The sequence below is a fragment of the Dermacentor silvarum genome, chromosome 7 (assembly GCF_013339745.2).
Source record: "Dermacentor silvarum isolate Dsil-2018 chromosome 7, BIME_Dsil_1.4, whole genome shotgun sequence".
NCBI classification, from domain to species: domain Eukaryota; kingdom Metazoa; phylum Arthropoda; class Arachnida; order Ixodida; family Ixodidae; genus Dermacentor; species Dermacentor silvarum.
The window spans coordinates 38,203,674-38,224,239 of NC_051160.1; the positions used below are offsets into that span (position 1 = coordinate 38,203,674).

The 20,566-nt window shown below is 45.3% G+C and overlaps 2 protein-coding genes across 2 annotated transcripts in view; both read right to left on the reverse strand.

Annotated features, from left to right (window-relative positions):
- The window catches only part of LOC119459467 (uncharacterized), a 25,640-nt gene extending 10,591 nt beyond the window's left edge, over window positions 1–15,049 (reverse strand). The window contains exon 1 of the mRNA XM_049671441.1: window positions 13,596–15,049. Coding sequence (XP_049527398.1) covers window positions 13,596–15,049 — 1,454 coding nt within the window. The remainder of the gene's footprint in view (window positions 1–13,595) is intronic.
- A 753-nt stretch (window positions 15,050–15,802) lies between these two features.
- On the reverse strand, window positions 15,803–16,423 carry LOC119458802 (uncharacterized). Its single transcript, XM_037720664.1, has one exon. It carries the CDS (start codon window positions 16,421–16,423, stop codon window positions 15,803–15,805), a length of 621 nt encoding a protein of 206 aa, XP_037576592.1.
- Between the last annotated feature and the right edge of the window lie 4,143 nt (window positions 16,424–20,566).

Genomic DNA, 20,566 nt, shown 5'->3' on the forward strand with positions numbered 1-20,566 from the left:
AGAAAAAAAATAAAAAAAAGAATTCGACAATGAATACGCCTTGCAAACTCAGCGGCTATAATTCGTAGATTGAAATATGTGCCGTAAAATAAATAATTAACAAGTTCATTAGCGTAATAATGGTAAATAGTTATTCAGGCATTTTGATTTCTTGTGAAGTAATGGACGCCTCATCGAGTAGTTTAGATCAGGATTATAATTGTGCTATCCGCACAAGCAATTTTTAAAACATTTGTGTGCAGCTAAAATGAAACACGCTATATATTGAGCTATATATATGTTATATGCGAAGGATGTTATATTCCATCCTGTAATGTGGGTTATATTTCTACACTATCGTATCATTAAAGCTGCTAAAAGCTGGTATTACGTCCTCGAATAAATTTTTCCACAGAATTTTGAGAACGGCAGCCTACAAAGAAATATAATCAAACAAAACACTCAAAGCACCTCCCTTTTATCTTAGATCTTCTCAGGCTGTAAATAATTAAAGTGCAAAGCAATATGAGCGCTTAAACTTGAAAGTGATGCCATTTTACTGGCGTGGCTTTTTACGAGCAGCGTAGTGGCGCCTGTGCGATGTCATTACTGGCCCTACATGGTGGGATAAATATTTTAAGGCTGCCAGAAATTTCGAAGCACCCATTCACGTTAAGCGGACCCGAGTATGGTTAAGACACCGTCCCAGAAGTTCAAGTGCAAGGCAATACCTGGCTATCGCAGTCAGTGCATCGCCCTTCGAGTGGAACTGCCAATTTGTGTGCTTGTTTATTCGGATGTGTCCGAATATGTATACCTGTGTCGCAATGATTTTCAAGAAGATACATATACCGTACTTTTGATGGAGCTAATGAAAGATGTGGGGCCCAACTCGTGGCTGTTGGATTTTTTACCTTCAGCGCAGTAGCGGCTAGGTGACTGACCCAGGTGTTCAGGAGTAGTGTCTCTGCATATGCTTCATTCAGGCACAATATTCAGTGGCTGATTAAGCGGTAGTGATGAGAGACTCTAGCAGCGGTGATGTGGGTGACCCCATGAACGTGCGACCACCAAATTGTTGCTGTCAGCGGGCCACCGATCGGACCCGTGCCATCAGTGGGCAGATGACCAGACTTGATTATTCTGCCTGCGCCCTGCCTGAGCGGCACAGAGGCTGAGAATTAATGGGTCGTCTTCTAGCCGCATCCCCACAAGTCAATTTTACAACTTTTCAATAACATTTCAACACACTTTCAACACACGCATAACACACAGATTTCAACTCACGCATAAATATTAACCGTTTTATCGGTTATAGCCGAATGGCAGGAAAACGAGGACACATGCAAGGCAATGACAGTGGCGCTGTGCATTGTGTTATCGTTCCTACAATTGCAAATTGTTTGCAGTAACTAGATTCCTTCTAACAGACCTGAAACTTCCATATACCCTTCGATGACCAGTACCCTGCGTAATTAAAGAATGCTTATAGCTTAGAACGTTTTAGTTATTGATGGCATACCCCAGGGGTGTTCAAAGCCCCCTGCCTGCGTCCCCTGCCTTCGAGCGTGTACTTTTTTCTTTCCTAGCTCGTCAGATGGTTCTCATTTCTAAAGCGGCTTTATTACTTAATATAAAGAAATGAGAGAGGGGCTAATGGAGACCTGAGGCAGAAGGGGACGAAGTAGGATAGGGAGATAGCCTTTTACGAGTAAGAACACGCTTGGAATACCAGTATACAGTGCTCTGTTATTGTATTATTGCTGCTAATAAACGATGTAATCACCATTCCACGAACACAGCGACTGATGGAGAGGTTTGAAGGTGCGTCGAACTGTAGGCATTTGACAGAAATACCGCAGAGCCGCAATGGTTAAGCGTGTGAGGTCACCAGGGCGACATCTCTGTGGCATGCAAGTAAGCTAAGATACGCCTGCTGGACTGAAATATGCTCATACCAACTGAAAACAACCCTGTCGAGAAGGAACTTCAGAATAACTAATTTTCCATAACGAAAACATCCTCAATGTTATCTTCTATGCCTGGCTTGTCCTCTAGCAGGGTCAACATTCTATCATGGTCGATATCCTACCTACGCGCACAGTTCAACATCCAGCTAGCAACCTCTCATAGCAGCAACGGTCAGGCTGCTGCGTCGTAAGGCCAGGTCCGTGTGCCACCTCGCCCCGCAACCGCGCTCTCGAATCTTAAGGTGCCCACGTGTGCCAGCGATTTACATACGTCAGTGCGATAGTTCAAATGCGAGGACTCACAAAAACTCTGAGCAACGACCCATTAAGAAATGGTAATATCTATGGTACAAGAGAGCTGCAAAACTGGAAGTTGTAAGCATCAAGCTAGCAAACGGGCACAACGAGACGGAAATCAGGAAGTCGAGATTGCACTTCGGTCGACAAGAACTTCTCGGTACGAAACAAATTGACCAGCTCATAGCATTGTTGATGGCGATATGTTCATTGTAGATTGAGAAGCTTCGCTTGTTGTATGAGAAAAATGCAGTTTCACCTAATCCCTACAAGAACGTCTGGGTGTACCACCGGACCCCTATGCTGTTTTGATGAATCGCGCCCTGATGAGGTGCTTGATGGGGGCAGTGACAATTTTAATGCAGTTTGCTTTCTTTGGGTATTTTACCCACTTTCACCCGCCGAATTCTGTCACCGGGGTAGCTCTGGTTGTGATGGGTAGATCACCGGGCTGTTGTTCTGAGGGAACCTTTTTTGAAACAAACTGTCGGACCGTTTGGGTCAGTGTATATGTCCCACGGCATTTGTGCCAATCTTGAACAAACCTCTTTCCCACCTGCTTGGATGACTGGGTATATGAAACGGGTTTTGTACCGGTCTTCAATGAACCTTTCTGACACCAAGCTTGAAGAGGACGACTGCTTATACTATAGTGATTAGCATTGCACATCGTCCCATTCACCGACCATGCCCCAGAATGTATTCTAAGAGAAATGTCGCTGCATTGTTTCAATGCTAATCGCATTTACAACAGCATTACTTGTGAGATATGTACTGGGGTAAGTTTTGAAAAAGTGGGCTCTTAAAGGATAACGGAGTGGAGTACACGGCGCCTGAAGCGAGAATGTGGCAGCCAAAAAACCTTTTCTCGTTTTCTGCAAACTCAAATTGATGTGCGCAGTGAAGGCAAGCTAAAGCCGTCACCTTCGCGCACCCTTCACCTGACTATGAAGGCTGGCGAGCAGAGAACAATGCCATGACAAGCAGATAGCTTTCGATTGACGTCAATTTTAGCAAATACAGAATCTACACGCGAGCGCCACCAACAGACTCGGCTCCACCAATACGAACGTGCCGACCTCATCACCTGCCCTCGCTGGAGCACTAAGCAAATCGCTGGAGAAAGATAAAAGAATATCGCTGCCTTTAGTTTCACTCAGGTGGCTTAGAGGCAGCAGCATCATCTAAAGAAGCGGACTTCAGCCCACGTCTATAGTTTCGCACGGTGATGTTTCGATAGCAGCATGCTATATCTTGAAATAATGACACATTATTTAATGTATCGGAAATATAGTTAACGATACACTTCTTCCCAAACGTACCCAGATATAGATATAAAATACCCAAAGAGCATCTAAGATACATGTATATTCGATACTGCCCAGCACTACCTGCCGCTGATCACCCATGTTATTGTAGCAGAGCTTTCTACGCACCGTCAGGACAGTACTTTTCCAGACAATGACTATACCAGCTCTCTTGTCGCTCTGCATTGGATACGAAAGAAGGCACGTAATTGATTTTGCTTTGAAGTTCCCACAACAGAGAGATGTTCTGCCTGGAGCAGAAGACACAGACGGGTCTGTGTTGTGCTGGGGGCTGTCCACCATCTTGTCTACTGTGCCTTTAAGTACAAATACAGTGTTAAGAGTCCCGCCTTGTGTCGTTTGACTTAACATTATCTTCTCATGAACAACTGCTTGACGGAGAGTTACCGCATAGCCAACACTAGTCAGTGGCAACAGTGCAGCAGAAATAACTACACCATCCGTACCTTCAACCACGTGAATCATCTAAAGAGTTATTGGCTTCAAGCGTGTGGTGGTCTGGCCTTTGCTGGCTTCAAATACCAGAGGACGTTCCCTGTATTGAGGACAACGACTTGCTAGAAAAAAAAAATCAAAACCGCTCAGCTACTAGTCATAAGAGTGACAATGGCTTGCGCGTGAACCAGCTCTTCTCAGAATGAGGTTGTGTGTGCGAAAGACTACAGCTCGCTAAATTGGCTTATACGAGTGACGCCACACATACATCACTTTGTCAGAAACGCGTCGCAAAGGTGCCTTTTTAGATGTAGACCTGTTACGAATTAATAACAGCAACGGGCCCAGCGTTACTACGTATATCTCACTCACGACCTGCCATGCAAAGCAAATGTCCGCGTTCTCAAGGAAGAAAACCGCTGCCATCGATGTTACCAATACTAAGCATGTCCCCGTTCATTGATGCCGAGGGACTACTTTGCGCTGGAGGGCAACTGGAAGTTCTAAACATCTGTAACGACATTCAATAATTCATTAATTATCGGGTTTTACGTGCCAAAACCAGTTCTGATTTGAGGCGCGCCGTGGTGGGGGACTCCGGAAATTTGGACCACCTGGGGTTCTTTAACGTGCACCTAAATCTAAGTACACGGCTGTTTTCGCATTTCGCCCCCATCTAAATTCGGCTGCCATGGCTAGGATTCGATCCCGCGACCTCGTGCTCAGCAGCCCAACACCCTAGCCACTGAGCTGTAACGACATTCGGCATCTTATTTATTTTGCCTGGTCGCCACATTTTCACTGCATTGTTTCTGCTAGCATTACGTCCTTTGCACTCTTCATGGTGGTGTCGAGCTCACACTTACAGTGCGTCTGCAAAATTTCGCGTGTTGAAGGGACGAGAGACCACAAACTCCTGACGGAGACTTTTGACGTACCTTGCGGAGTACCTCAATGTGTTTAGATCATTAACCTAGGGCACTTTCTTCTGGAAAAACGAGCCATCGCTATGATGGAAAATTTTGCTATACTAGGGGCACCTACGCATACTGAGCTACAATGATTTGCTCAGTACCAGCAGCGGCTTACCATGGCCTTTTGACATGGCCTTTTGAAGAAGATGGAAAGGCGCGTGCATATTACTGCTAGTGTACGGGCACCACCGCCCCATAGTGCTTCATTCTGAAAACCTAGGCACTGATAGATATCGAGGGCTTAGAGGTATCTCCTTGTGTATTTGAACTGACGCTGTGGCGAACCACCTGATTCAGTCTTTGTTCGTATTGGAAGCTACCAGATGATTTCCCACACTTTTCTCCTTCACAACTGGTGTCGAAAATAAAGAAGCCCGGATCTGGCCTGTAGGAGGCGAGATACAGCAAAGAACGAAGTCGAATAAACTCAAGGCTACATTCGACTTCGAATGTACGAAGTCAAGGCTACAGGTACGCGCAACGGAGTCAACGAGAGTTCTGCCGCTGTCGTGGCAGCTCCATGCTTTTTCTCCCCGGTGACATCACGACCAAGCTGTGCTGCCGGGGCGTGGCTGGCTGAAACCTTCCGAGCCGCCGCCAGAGGCGCCTGCTGCAGTGTAACGGACACCGCGCGGGTTTGGCGCGAACGCGAGGAAACAGGGAAGGGCGAACGGCGTCGGCAGCTGCTCTGCGCGTTTCCTCATTGGGGCTGCTACAATTTCTTTTTTTATCTGTCTCTTGCTCTCATTTTCTCTTTCTCTCTCCCCAGCATAGCGCGCGCCTTCCGCATGTTCTCCTTCCCTCTGCCTAACCTCCCATGTCAAGGCAACATGTGCGCGAGACGGAGAGGAGGCGAAGCACACGCTGCTCCGCGGGGTGGTTGCTAGGCAACGTACGGTGACGTCATCGTTTAGCGAGGTTTTTTGTATGCGCTCCACGGACTGACGATCGGCTTAAACAGCTCCGCCGTTAAAACGGTTGGTGTGTTGAGGGAAACAAAACATTATCAACATAACGTTCGGTGTCACGCCACTGTTCAAGTACACACTGTTCATTGTTGTTCTTCCCAATTTCTAGTCCTAATTTTTCCTGAAGCGCAACATCGCAATTTCTCTTATTGATTTCACAAAGAAACAAAGACAATTTCACGGCATTCGTCGAAGGCATTCCACGACAAAACGTACTACCGACCAAACTTTGAAAGTTTACGGACCACGGGAATCCAGAAAACGCTAAATATCTGAGCAGCCTTTAAAAGTAGCCACTAAAACAGTACATCACAATTTAGTTCGCATATACCAGTAGAGGCTGTGAATGGGAATACCCGGCTGCGTTTTGAGGCTGCGGAAATTTTCAGCCGTGGTCCGTAAAGTTTTTAAATGCGAAGCATTTCTTGGCGAACAAATGATACTCTGACAGTATCTATCTATCTATCTATCTATCTATCTATCTATCTATCTATCTATCTATCTATCTATCTATCTATCTATCTATCTATATCTATCTATCTATCTATCTAGCCGTCTTCGCCTTTGTGTTCTTATGGTCGTTTCGTTAACTTGGTATGTACCAAAACTGGCATACTATGCTAAGAGTATATGACGAACATAAATGATATGTCATGACAAGCGTGTCATGTAGGTCATGAAACAGCCACCTATGTCGTGGTGCTCTCATTGTTGTTTCGTTAACTTGGTAAGTACCAAAATTGCCATAGTATGACAGGAGTGTATGACGAAGATAAGTGATAGGTCATGACATAAATATCTTCAGATGCATATCATGTAGGTGATGACAATGACTCAGCGAAAAGATATTAACACTCGAAAACAACTGGAATGGGTTCGTACCTGGGCACTAAGTGAACGAAAGACTAAAGGATGATGGTAGAAATCGTAGTTATGAGCATGACTCAGCATTTATGACAATGACTCAGCGAAGAAATTTTAACTCTTAAAACAACTGGAATGGGTTCTGACTTGGGTACTAAGTGAAGAAAACACTAAAGGACTATGGTTGAAGCCATATTCTTGAGCATGACTCAGCATAAATGACCAAGACTCTGCGAAAAAAATATTAAGACTAAAAAACCACTGAAATGGGTTCGAACGTGGGTACTAAGTCAAGGAAACACTAAAGGATGATGGTGGAAGTCAAAAGTCATGACCATGACTGAGCAAAAAAGACAATGACTCAGTGAAAAAAAGATTAACACTCAAAAACCACCAAAATGGGTTCGGATGTGGGTACTAAGTGTAAGAAACAGTAAATGATGCTGGTAGAAGTCAGTCATGAGCATGACTCAGCATTAATAAAAATGACTCAGCGAAAAAAATATTAATACACAAGTACCACTGAAATGGGTTCGGGCGTGGGCACTAAGTGAAGGAAACACTAAAGGATTGTGGTAGAAGTAATAGTCATGACCATGACTCAGCAAAAATGAGAATGACTTAGCGTAAAAAAAGATTAACACTCAAAAACCAAAAGAATGGGTTTGCATGTGGTACTAAGGGAAGGAAAAGGCTACAGATTAATGGTCGAAGTCATGGTCGTGAGAATGACCAAGGCTTTCTCCTTAAGGTCTCTTAGGTGTAGCTGAAGGGACTCCTGAGGACTCATAACATTAATGTCATGGTATCCGTGGCATGTAGGTCATGAAAGAGCCGCCTGCGTCTTGGCGCTCTCATGGTTGTTTCATTGAATTAGTAGGCTCCCAGCACACTGCTTCGCATAACATCGATTCCCACAGGATGTGGGATCTGCCGGCTTTTTTGGTCGATAGTGCATTCATAGTTATGCAATGCCATTCCATTGCAACAACGTCGGTCATTTGGTAGGTACTTGTTCGTTCAACTCATTCAGCTACTTGCTTTCTTTTCCTATTCGCAGATTTTACTACATTTACAGCGCCTGATCTGTTTCGACGCATCTGTCTCGGAAAGTCCTGATTGCGGGTTTAAGAACCACAATGCTCAACATCCTTAAGGTGCTTTTTGTGGCAATTTCTTCATCTCAAAGCAGCCTCTGGTGATCCAGACTGTGTGATTGCCATAGCGAAAGCCCACGGTCTACAAGATCAGTTTATCGTCAAAGTGCAACTTATATGAGAACTGTGTACACTGCGAAGGAACTTTCACTTGACTGGATATACTTGTTGGACTCGTGTGTATTTACTTGAGTTTTAGTGCATACCAATGTTTGCTCTGTAATATATGTGCAGTTTTATTTTTCAATATAATAAAGAGAAAAACCCGCGGTGACATAAAGGTGATTTCCTCGCCTGTCACGCACTGATCCAGTGTTCAACTCTCTGTTCAAATGCACTTTTTTCTTCTCAGCTGATCTGTTCTATTTGTTACTTTTTTCGTTTGTGTATCGGATGTGATGAAAACATTTTCACCACTTAGATCGGACAATGGCAAATGACTGCTAGCAACGCGTCCGCACGGCATATCGACAAGCGAATCTACTGCAGTGAAAGGGGTCTTTAGTAACAATACATGCATTGCTGTGAGTGTAAATAGGCTTACTACGCTGTTTTTACAGGTGATGTGTAGCACTTGTTAGAACGGTGCAAGAAACTTAAACACGCCACCCGACGGTCTGGTGCGCGTGGCAGTCCGGCAGCAGTGAAGAGGCATAGCTTCCCGTCACCTTGCACTACAAATTAAAGTGGCGGTGAGTTCTTGCCATATCACGCAAACTGACGCAGTCAGAAAAAAAGAATGATAACAAATTTGTCAAATGGCGTCTAATCAAGGTACCCAGCATACCAACCAGATTCTTTACCTTAGCATTAACAAAACGGCCAACGTTCCCTAGCTTCTGTACTTGTAATAGTATCCACACAATGCAAACTGTTCAGCTTTCACGCACACGGGTTTGTTGACATTGTCATTACTCAAAACAACTTTTTCCGTGCTTTACCTACCTATGACTGTAACTTCCATTAGGTAACGCATTGGAAACAAACAGCCGCTGCAAGTTTCGTTATAAATGTGAGCCCTCATCTGCGTTTGCAGTAATTACCATCGAAGTTAGCTAATAGTTTCGTGTATTCTCGATCCCATTGCGCAGAATTCAGTCTTTACATCATTCACTAATTTATGTAGACGAAAAATCTATAATGTAAAATTGGATATATTCTCCTGCCACGACCTCAACTGTTCTTTTTATTTGTTTTATAGTTGCTTACCTTATTCTCAGGGCCAAAGGGGTTGCAGAGGGGAGTGGTTATACAGGGAGCAAGAAATAAAGGAATGGACAGTAGTGCATACAAAAGCTTTGCTGCTAGTACAACATTAGCTAAGTACTAATAACAAAAAATATAAGCTATGAACGAATGAAAGAAAATGAACAAAGTAATAAGCTATATGCAGCGGGTAGGCCGAATAATAGCTATTTATGCGATGTTAGATAATGTTTGGTTCCTTTTTCTTGCAATAACCGCTTGAGAGGCCGATGGTATATGTGACGGTAGACTGACGGCCCGTCTTAACAAGTCATCTACCTGCTGTGTAATAATGCAGCGTTCAGTGGTGGAAACACGATATGGTCGTTGACGCAGCGGTGGATTGGAGCCAGTGTCAATGTGGTGGCGCGCAGTTGAGGTGAGGCCAAGTGCAGGCTGGGCAACGTCGAAAGAATCACGGAACTGGCACAGCAGATGCAAAGCTCGGAGCGTTGAAAACGAGACAGTCCGTCGGCAATAGATGAACTGAAGGGATTGTTAACTAAGGAGCCATAAAAGGAGAGGGCACTCAGCGCATTCAAGTCGGCCATAGATGCCTCATATCGCACATTGAAAATCTCCCAGCAATCATGGGGTGTACGCATTCAAAATATTCACCTCCGAGCAGCTTGACGGCAAAAAGAAGGGTATTTGTGAACAAGAGAGTACTTAAGCTGGTCGTTACAGCTAGTGTCGCATACGGCAGATCTTTCCGAGTCAGGAAACGATTTCATGGCTCAAAGATTACGACGTCGTCAGAAAGGTCGCTGCAGAGTACGGGCAAGAGAACTGACGTAGTCGGAGCAATATGCAAGTCTTCCTTGACAAAGAGTTTGCATAAAGACTGATAGGTGTTGGTGATGGGCTCGTCAAACACCGAGAGTAGCTCTTGTGCAGTGCGGGCGCAGTGAATTACGGCGTTGTGGCGCGAAAGATAGTCGCATCCAAGTAGGATATAGTGAGAGCAGGGTTCGAGGACGATGAATCTAAATATGTAGTGAACGCGCTCAAGAATGATACGGGCAGTGCAAGCGGCTGATGCCTGACTGGGTACTCCATTGGCTCTGCGCAGGGAAAGTCCACAGTCAGACGTTGTCACTTTTCGGACCTTACGGCAAAAGGTTGCGTCAGTAACTGAAACGGCAGCGGTCGGCTGCCGTTTCCGTTACTGTAGCCATGAATCGAGAAGGGACCGCAGCGAAGAGCAGTGGATCAGGTCTAGCACTGTCTCGCACACTGCGTTGGCGATCCTGCTTGCGCTTCGGCTGTTATTCTCTTCTTCATTGGACTTTCATTTGTTCAGTAGAATTGTCCGGCAAACTTATAGCCTCGAGTTATCGAAAAGCTGTTGAGCGCATATCAGGTCCCGGGTTTGTCTGTAGGTCACCTGAGCACAAGAGTATGCAACACATAAAAACACCCTGAGACGGTTTCGCAAAACACCTGTAGGCACAGCAAAAGAAGCAAACATGGATCACATTATTCTTTAGCATGCAGAATAATTGTGCGGCATACCTGAAAAAAGCAGAAGCGCAGTTTTGTCCAATGAAGGTTAGGCTAACACAACAATGAGTGAAAAACTCAGCGGAAAATCATGCTGACGTTGATTGGGCTGGCAACCTATGGACGAGTCGCACCGAAGGCATAGGTCCTCTGTGTGACGAGACGAGCCAGTGGCGGTCGGACAGTGCCAGGGTAACCGTGTCCAGCGGCTGCTTACTATCATGGATGGGTGTGCTCAATGAAGGAAATCAAGCCTCCCGTTCCATAGGAAAAGGGTTTATTATGAATAAACCGTGAAACGACTCCGTGGGTTAGCTGCTGTGGCGCGTGGTCCCAAGCACGAGCTTCGCTCTTCTTTGTCGCGCTTGTTCCAACAAACTGCCCCGCGCGCAGAAGTTCACAAAAAGTTTGATTCCAGCGGGTACAGGTGTTGAACGACCCGTTTAATGGTAGATCCGCCCGGTAGTCTCAAGGTACAGGTTCTTGTCTTGCCATCCCTTCCTTTATGGAGCTCCTCTATTCGAACAATGATCCATAGTTGCCGGGGCTTGTTGGGCTCTTTAGAAGGACGAGGTCACCTTTCTTAATTCTGTCTAACGGTGTCATTGACTTGGAGCTTGACATTGTTCTTAACTCCGAGAGGTATTCTTTGGACCAACGTTCCCAGAAAGCTCTTCGAGTTTTTTCTCGTTGTTCCCACATAGGTAGTATATGGCGACCATCGGCTGTGATCTCGCCGCGTGTTAGGTCGGGAAGTGCAGATATTCGCTTTCCAATGAGAAAGTGAGCCGGGGAGAGGGGTTCCAGATCACGATAGTCGCTATAAACGTATGTGATTGGCCGGGAATTGATCACAGCTTCTACTTCAGTTAAAGTTGTTTGTAGCTGTTTCTCCGTAAGATGTCCCTTGCCGATGCACTTCTTCAACGTCAGCTTGACCGACCTGATGAGTCTCTCGTAAAAACCGCCCCACCACGGTGCATGATCGGCGATAAATTTCCATTTTATGTGATGGTTCGCGATAAAGTTACAAACTTCTTCGTTTCTCAATGACTGCCACAATCTCGAAAGCTCTCTCTTGCTCTTCTTGAATGCTAAGGCGTTGTCGGAATATATAACAGAAGGAAGTCCCCGCTGCGACACAAAGCGTCGGAAAGCGTTGAGAAAGCTTGTGGCGGTCATGTCTTCTACTAGTTCGAGGTGAACAGCTCTAATCACGGCGCACGTGAACAGGCAAATACACACTTTGGCGTAGTCATTTGGATGTTTAACGTAGAGGGGACCGGCGAAATCTAGTCCTGTTACTTGAAAGTGTTCCGAAGCGGTTACTCTTTCAGGTGGTAACGGTGAAGTCACTTCGGAGAAAGCTTTGACGTTGTAGCGTTGGCACACGATTCATCCTCTGATGACCTTCCTCTGCCGAGCTGCCGTCCTCGTAATATCCAAAATCTTTCCCTTATTTGTACAAGTGTATCCCGAACTCCTGCATGAAGAAGTTGCCGATGGTGCTGCATGACGAGGAGCTCGCAGTAATAGTGGTCCTTTGGTACGACGATTGGATGTTTTCGTCGTATGATTTCTTACTGTATTGTAGGCGTCCTGCGACTCGAAGAATTCATAGTAGAGGAAGCATGTCACGTCCCGCAGTATAGAATCCTTTATATGTTGAGCTCCTTTGGAGACGCGGTCAATTTCAGGAGAAAAGGCTGAGCTTTGAACCTTCTTTATCTAGTATAGTTCGCCGGCTTGTAGTTCTTCTGTATTCAGGGCTCCCCGGGACACACTTTTCCGCTTCAACTTCGAGGCAAATCGCAGTATCCAAGCTGCAACACGGTGTAGTCGAGTAAGAGAGCTGTAGTTGTGAATGTCTATAATAGGTGGTTCGGCTTGCATGGCGACTTGCAAGCATGGTACCCGATGAGTACGCTCCTCCGTGACACTCGGTGGAAGATCGGTTGAGTTCGATCTACAGTGTGGTGGCCATTCATTCTCTTCACAAGTAAGCCAATGGGGTCCTGTCCACCAGGCTGAGTTTGTTGTCAATTCACGGGCCGAAACTCCTCTTGTCAAAAAATCAGCAGGATTTTGCTTTCCAGGGCAGTGTCTCCACAATGTGATGTCCGTTTTACTCTAAATCTCCGTTACCCTATGGCGCATGAAGTCTTTCTATCTCTTAGGATCGCCGGTAATCCAGTACAGTGCTATCATTGAGTCAGTCCAAAACTGCACTGATGTAATGTCCTCGGATAGCTCTTCACGCACGTACTCGTACATTCGTGCTGAGACGAGACAGGCTAGTAGTTCGAGTCTGGCAAGGCTTGTCTCTTTCATTGGGGCCACCGTGGACTTGAACAAGACTATCGTTGAGCTTTTGTAGTTCGTACTGCCTGCTGTGCAAATGTAGCAAACGGAACCGTAGGCTGATTTACTGGCGTCAGCGAAAAAATGGAGTGCGTATTTGTCGCCAAGAGCATGTACGCCCTGTCGGTAGTACCGAGGAATTTCAATGTCACTGAGCTGTGGAAGTTCATTGCACCAACTCTTCCATTCGTGTAGAGCGTCCAGTGGCAAAGGTTCATCCCAGTCAACGCCTTTTCTCCAAAGGTTTTGAAAACACATCTTCATCCTTATTGTAAAAGGAGTCAGCATACCGAGAGGGTCGTATAGGCGAGAGGTCGTTTGTAGCATGAACCACTTGGTATCAGTTCTTTGTTGAACAAACTCTATAGCGTTTCCCGGACTAAACGACAGTACGTCGGTGTCAGGATGCCATACCAATCCCAGGACTTTAAGTACTCCTGTCAGTTGTCCGAGAGGTAACTCCGGAGGTTGCGTCGATTCTGTGCCAAGAACGCGTGGGTCGTTCGAAGCCCACTTGTCGAGCTTCATAGAGGCACTTGTGAATATTTCGGTGGCTTCTGACCACAGTTTGGACGCCTCTTCAACGGAGTCCACTCCTGTTAAAATGTCGTCAACGTATATGGAACCCCACAGCCTTTTTGTAGTTTCGGGGTAAGCAGACGACGCTTGATCCAGATGATGACGGATGGTCGCCGCCAAAAGAAAGGGACTACAGGTCGTGCCGAATGGTACTCTGGTCATACGCCAGATGCCAACGTTAGACAACGGTTGATCTGGCTTGGGTGCTTTCTCCAACCACAGGTAGCGCAAAGCGTCTCGGTCTGTGCTGGTGATGCTTATTTGCAGAAACGCTTTTTCGATGTCTGCTACTAAAGCAATGCGATGCTTTCTAAAGCGAAGTAGCAGTCCTATGAGATCGGCATTGAGGTTTGGTCCGGAGTACAGGCTGTCATTGAGCGAGAGCTCTCCTTTTTCATGTGAACAAGCATCGAAGACCACCCTTACTCTTGTAGTACGGTCCTCGCGGACTACTGCATGGTGTGGCATATAATACACTGGGTTTTCTGTATTATCGTCAGTGACCTTCTCGGCCACACCATCGTTGGCGTATTTACGTATGGCAGCATCATATTCTTGCAGAAGCTGAGGGCATCGGCGTACCTTTCGAAGAAGTTGATTTAAACGCGTCTGTGCGTTTTCTCGATTGTTGTGGTTGAGAATTGTCGGTTTCCATGGAAGTGAAACTACGTAGCGACGATTCTCCATCTTGACTGTGTTTTTGAAGAAGTCCAAAACTGGGTCTGCGTCCTGTGTCTTGTTATGTCCCTCGGGTTTAATCCCCATAATTTCTAGGTCCCAGTAATTATCTGTGGTGATCTTAAATTCTTCCATTGCCGCTTTCAGTACCATTGTCTCGTTGCAGTGTGTGACGGTAGCACAAGAGGCTACTGGTCCGTGCAGAGTCCAGCCTAAGGATGTCTCGAGAGCTTTAAGTCCATTCTCCAAATTCCGTACGTTGCCCGTGACAAATGACCAGTAATAGTCACTGCCGATTAAGACATCGACAGCTTTTGGGCTTTCAGCTTGATCGTTATCGGTGAAGTAATAACCTTGGTGCTCGAGCTTGTCAGTAAAGTCTCCACTCGGTCGCGGAATGGATTGGTCGCAGATCTTGGTCGTGACGAGAGCTTCGATCAACAGTGTCTTGCAACTATGCACTGAACTCAGAGTGATAGACACTCGTCGGAAAGTCTTCTCGTCATGATGCCCTCCAAAATGTCTTACTGTGAGACACTCGCGATCGAGAACTTGACAATTAAGTTTCTCAGCCAATTGCTCGGTCACAAAAGTGCGCTGGCTGCCTCCATCCAATAAAACGCGAACCAGCATTTTACTATCCTGGCCGCCTGCCCAAGCAACAGCTGCTTGTAGGTATATGAGCCGTTTGGACGTGTCAGTTCCAGTCATCTCCAGTTGTACCTGTTTAGGGAATGTCTGGGGTCCGGCGGTCGATTTCATCAACCTTGGGTCACACATTGTTTCCGCATGGCGCCGATCGCACTTTCCACATTTTAGCTTTCTTATGCAATTTTTTGCTACGTGATGCTCCAGGGTACAACGGAAGCAGCGACGTGCACCTAGATGGCGTTTTTTCTTTTCCTCGAGAGGAATTGCCGAGTCACACTGCTCTGTACAATGGGTCGTTGATTCGCAGAAAAAGCAGTCCTTTTTCTGACGAACGGGTTTAGTGTATGAGGTCAAAGACTCTGTGGTTGAGCGTTGATGGCACGGCTGTTTCGTTAAGGATGAAGGTCGCGATGTGGATGTTGCGGTAGTGCGAAATTCTTTATCTTTGCTCTTTAACGCGTCCTCTTGTACTGAAACATGCAGGACTGTTCGTTCGCGAGACTCTATTTCTGTTTGAATAAAAAGCAGCAAAGACTTATAGCTCGCTTTCTGTTGCTGGGTGCGCTGTGCTTTTTCGCCAATGCTTCCAGCTCCTCCCCTTTCCTCGGAACTCTGGCGTGCGATGGCCTTGTTGAAATCGAGGACAATATCGTGAGGAAGCGATTTCAGGAGAATGGGGTAGAGCATTGAAGAATAATTATCTTATGATATCCCGAGAGTCTTGAGGGCACGTGTCTGGGACTGCACAGTGTCGTAGAGGCTTTGAAGGCCACGAAGGTCATTGGGGGATCGAACGGGTTGCAAGTCGATGAGTCACTGCATGTGATTCTGAATGATCAAGTCGTCCTTAGCAAAGCGCCGCTTTAGAATGTCCAGGGCATCACTGTAGCAGCTCGCAGTGGCTGGAAGTCCCGCGATCGCCAATGCCGCGTCGCCGGTCAAGACTGAGCGTAGATAGGTGAACTTGTCAACGTCGGTGAGGCCACCGTTGTTGTGGATCACTTGGTTGAACTGTTCCCAAAAAGGCGGCCACATTGATGGTCGACCATTGAACATTATAAGTTCGATCTTCGGAAGATGAACACCGGGTTGTAGCGTGCGTTGAACGGGTTCGTTTGACGTCGACGATGACGTACGGTTGAGTGATTCATGAATCTGACGTATACGGTATTTGAGCTTCGCGGACATCGCTGTGGCTCGATAATTGTAATCGACAACCCGATCAAACTCTGCTTCAGCTTCCGTGGTAGAGAGCAGAGGTACGATGTCGGAGTCAGTTGCCCTCAAGTCGGTGTGAAGATGATTGAGGCGTTCGCTAAGGATGCAAAGCTGCTCTTCCGTAACACTGTCTTGGCTAAGCGTTGATTCGATGTCGTTAATAAGCCGCGTTAGCTGCAATCTCTCGGCTTTGCGCTTGAGCTTGAGCGCTTCCATGGTTGGACTCCGCGATGAGCAGCCAAAGGTCGGTACGATGAATCGGTAGGCAGGAAGACGATTACCTTGGTACCATCGATGTAGTTCACTGTTCCGATGAGTTTCGGCACCACTTGAAGGAAATCAAGCCTCCCGTTCCATAGGAAAAGGGTTTATTATGAATAAACCGTGAAACGACTCCGTGGGTTAGCTGCTGTTGCGCGTGGTCCCAAGCCCGAGCTTCGTCCTCTTTGTCGCGCTTGTTCCAACGCTCAAAGCTTGGCTCAGAGTCAAGGATGATGCTGGCGATTAATGGCGATGATACTAGATGCTGCAGATAGACGTGCTGCGACTACAGCTAGAAGAACCTGTACAAAGGGAGAAACAAAGTTTTGCAGTCAAATTGACGGCGCTATGTCCAAGCAATCTTTTAAACGTACATAACCACAGCGTGTTTCACGATGCCGTCACTCGCACTACCACTTTAAGTTTTTATTGCAGATCTGCCTATAGGTATTATTAAAACCGTCTCCCAAAGAAGCGCGAAGAAAGCCGCGAATACACGCAAAATTGCAGCGCGAGTTGCCGCTCGAGGCACTTTGCGTGTGTTTGCGGGCTTCATTCACGCTCGGAAAACACTTATATGTAGCAGGTATTGAGCTAGAGAAAGCTGTATCGGAGGCTTTTAATGTTGCTCTACACTTTTCTCCTTGACACATTTATCCTAATTTTAATATTTTTGTAGCAGAATAATTAATTGAGAATTATTGTGTAATTAGGCGGACTGCAAAAAATAATCTGAGTTACCTCCAAGCGATGGCAAACAGCATTCCTTGGTCCTGTCCAGCTACGTGGCATTTCCACATTTTTTAACGTTTGGCTCAAGCTACGTGAAACACCCTGTATTCACGGACTACATATAGACGCGCAGTACAGAATAATATGGTTCAGCTCGTTTGGTCTAGTTGCGCGTCAGAGAAAGTTGTCGTCCTGTGTAGTAGCATAGTACAGTGACAATGGGGTTAAAGCTGTGTGTATGTCCCGCCGCACTAGAACCGTCGCCACACAATGCTGTCGTCAGGTGTTGCAGCATTGTACACCGATGAAGGAATGGAACGTGTGTGTATGTGCCATCAGATTACACAAAGTTGCTCATATATAAGAAAGAAAACGCCTCTCAAAGCTTCTCAAAACTTCTCAAAGCTTCTCAAAGCTTCTCAAAACATTTCGTTGCGGCAGCTAGCAATTTTAGGTGCTTTGTGTCTTAAATGACGCAGAGCCTTCAAGATCGGCTCACTTTCCCTAGACGTATCTTATGAAAGCTAGCGCTATAAAACACTAGATCACATTGCATGTCCTTCGAGAAAAGTGAAGGGTTTAACGAATCTGACTGTAACAATTTATTTGGAAAAGTATATAAAATCATTCATCATGTCATTATCGCCAGTTTGATGGCATCACATACACGCTCGTGTTGCTGACAAAATTACTTGCCTTACTTAAACCCCATACAATCCTGGATATCTATACCTGCAAACTTCTTGGCATAAAACAAATATCGCTGTCCGAGAGATATCCATATTTTTTCGATCTATTCGTTTCTTTTTATTTAGAAACAATAATTCTTGTAGAAACAAAATTGAGGTTTCAGATAATTTATGCCCGCCTTGTCGAACTGTACAGCACATTGTTTAGAAAATCTTTTCTCGTGACCTTGGAGCTGTATGGTTTTACCGATATCTATCCTTAGTGTTAATTGCTCGATGTGTTGTTAGTGTGTAGTAAACGCCTCTGAGCTGCTTATATATTTGTTCATACGGATACCATGCAAAAAATCAATAGCCGAGGTCAGAGGCAGATGTTCTTTGCAAGGTTCTGTTGGCACAAACCTAGGGAGGCCTTGTCAACAATGTTGACGCATGATGCATTGTGCCGATCGATGCAGCCAAAATCTAGCCAATTGCAGGTAGTGCTTTCCCTCCTTATAGGTGTATATGCGAAAGCGGCAGACGTTACTTCCGCGACAAATTGGAATTTTCTGGGAGATAAAGCATTCATTCAATAACGTTTTTTTTAATCCTCATTTTAGGAACCACATTCTAACTTCAAAATTGCAGCCACCAACCGTGAGGTCGTGTTTGCATAAAAAAATGATTATGCTATCACGCCTTAAAGTTTCCAACAATAACCTGCGTATTCAGCATCGTCGCCAAAATGCGCGTTAGGTCGTTTGCAATGATCTGAACCCTAAAGGGATCAAACTTATTGTGAGGTTTTATGAGCTCAATACTTTTTCGCTTCAATTTCCCAAAGTCTGTTTGGGTGAAAATTGCACACTATTAGAGAAAACGAATGGTTTCGTTAGTTTTTCAGCGCATTCGAGCGTAGAGGCAACATTGAATTGCAATACCAGCGCACGCTATTCACTCATGTTTGTGCAGAAAGGATACCTTTAACAAAGGCCACTTTCGCCTAGCGTTCTTAAGCTGCGAGAGTATGCAGGTTACAATGGTACTTCATTGTCTACCTTTTGCGAATAGCATTGGTGCGTTTCATACTTGAAAGTTGCTTTGGTTTATTGAAAAAGCGTTGAAGCAACATGTGCCACTAGGCTTTCCGGCATACTACTGGGAAATATCGCGAAATTTACATTAGAAGCGGGAGTCATCTTTCTGTTCGAAATGCTTGCTCAAGAAATAACGGAAACATTACTATGCGTCCGCACTCGTAACATCGACTAGTCAGTATAACAATAACCAGACGCAACCGCAATACGACGCAGGAATTCACACACACACACACACACACACACACACACACACACACACACACACACACACACACACACACACACACACACACACACACGCACACGCACGCACGCACGTACACACACACACACACACACACACACACACACACACACACACACACACACACACACACACACACACACACACACCACACACACACACACACACACACACACACACACACACACACACACACATACATACATACATACATATACGTGGTCAGCCGTCACCGAATACGCCTGCTCATTAACCTACCAAATCAGCAACGTGACTAAGCCAATTCACAAGTGCGAAAGTGCGTGGCAATAATGTATAGAGGAAGCATTCCTGGCTATTTGAACGAGTTTGTTTGTTGCGCGTGATCTTGTTCGCGCCATAATTTTTTCAATGCATGAATCTGTATTAAGTCCGCTATATTGTGCACGATGACACTCGTTTATTTGACCGTAGATTCGTATATCAGTAGAACTGCTCTGTGCTGGTAAGTCCAAAATGAACGGCGCAAATGCATAATTTGCCGGTAAATAGCAACACATGAACGTGGACATAAATTTTCGTTAGGCGAGAATATATGTCGCCTAACGAATATTGCGAAAGTGCAGCCAATTTTCTTATTATGTATTTTTATAAAAGCTGTAGGGAATGGTGCGTTGTTTATATAGTAGGAATGTCAATTATAAAGTACACTGTAGTTACAAAAGGGAAGTCAAAACGTAAGTTTTGGAAATTTCATAGGAGAAATGTGTAATGAAAGTCAAACTAAGTAAAGTCAGCAGAACATTGCAAAATCATGTCAGCTTTACAACAAATCAGTCTTGTGTATAGCCGCCAAAACAAAGCTCCCATTGAGGCTATGCAATAGGCTAATTTGCGCGATGTGAGCATGGTCACATTTTCTTCATAAATATTGTTTCCCGATGCAAACGCTGAAGTAACGGAGGCTTCATATTTAGATATTCATTGTAGGTAAAATTGGTGCAAATGAAATAAAAATCATAACACTTTTACATAAAGCAATATATTGACAAGAGCCGGTCATATATGGGTAAAATCCCGAGAGCTTACAAATAGTGGTGGTAGCAGTGGACATTTCATTTTCTTTGCACCATTACGTATTGAATTGCACTTTTCTACGGGCAAATAACGCGTGGAAGTAAGATCAACATACATTTTAAACTTCTTCCTCTTAATAATATGGGCAGCCCGTTTCGCCGAGCGTATGTTCTGACGTTGCTGTTCTTTTTTTTTTCGTTTCCCTTTCAGTGACCCCTATTGTTGCGATGGCACGTGCTTCTACAATGCAAGAGGTACTGGTGGTGCGGTAAAAATATGCACTCACATTCCATGT

Bases quoted from the DNA above. Each gene is read 5' to 3' on its own strand.
- LOC119458802 (XM_037720664.1), bottom strand. From the start codon at position 16,423: ATGGAAGCGCTCAAGCTCAAGCGCAAAGCCGAGAGATTGCAGCTAACG.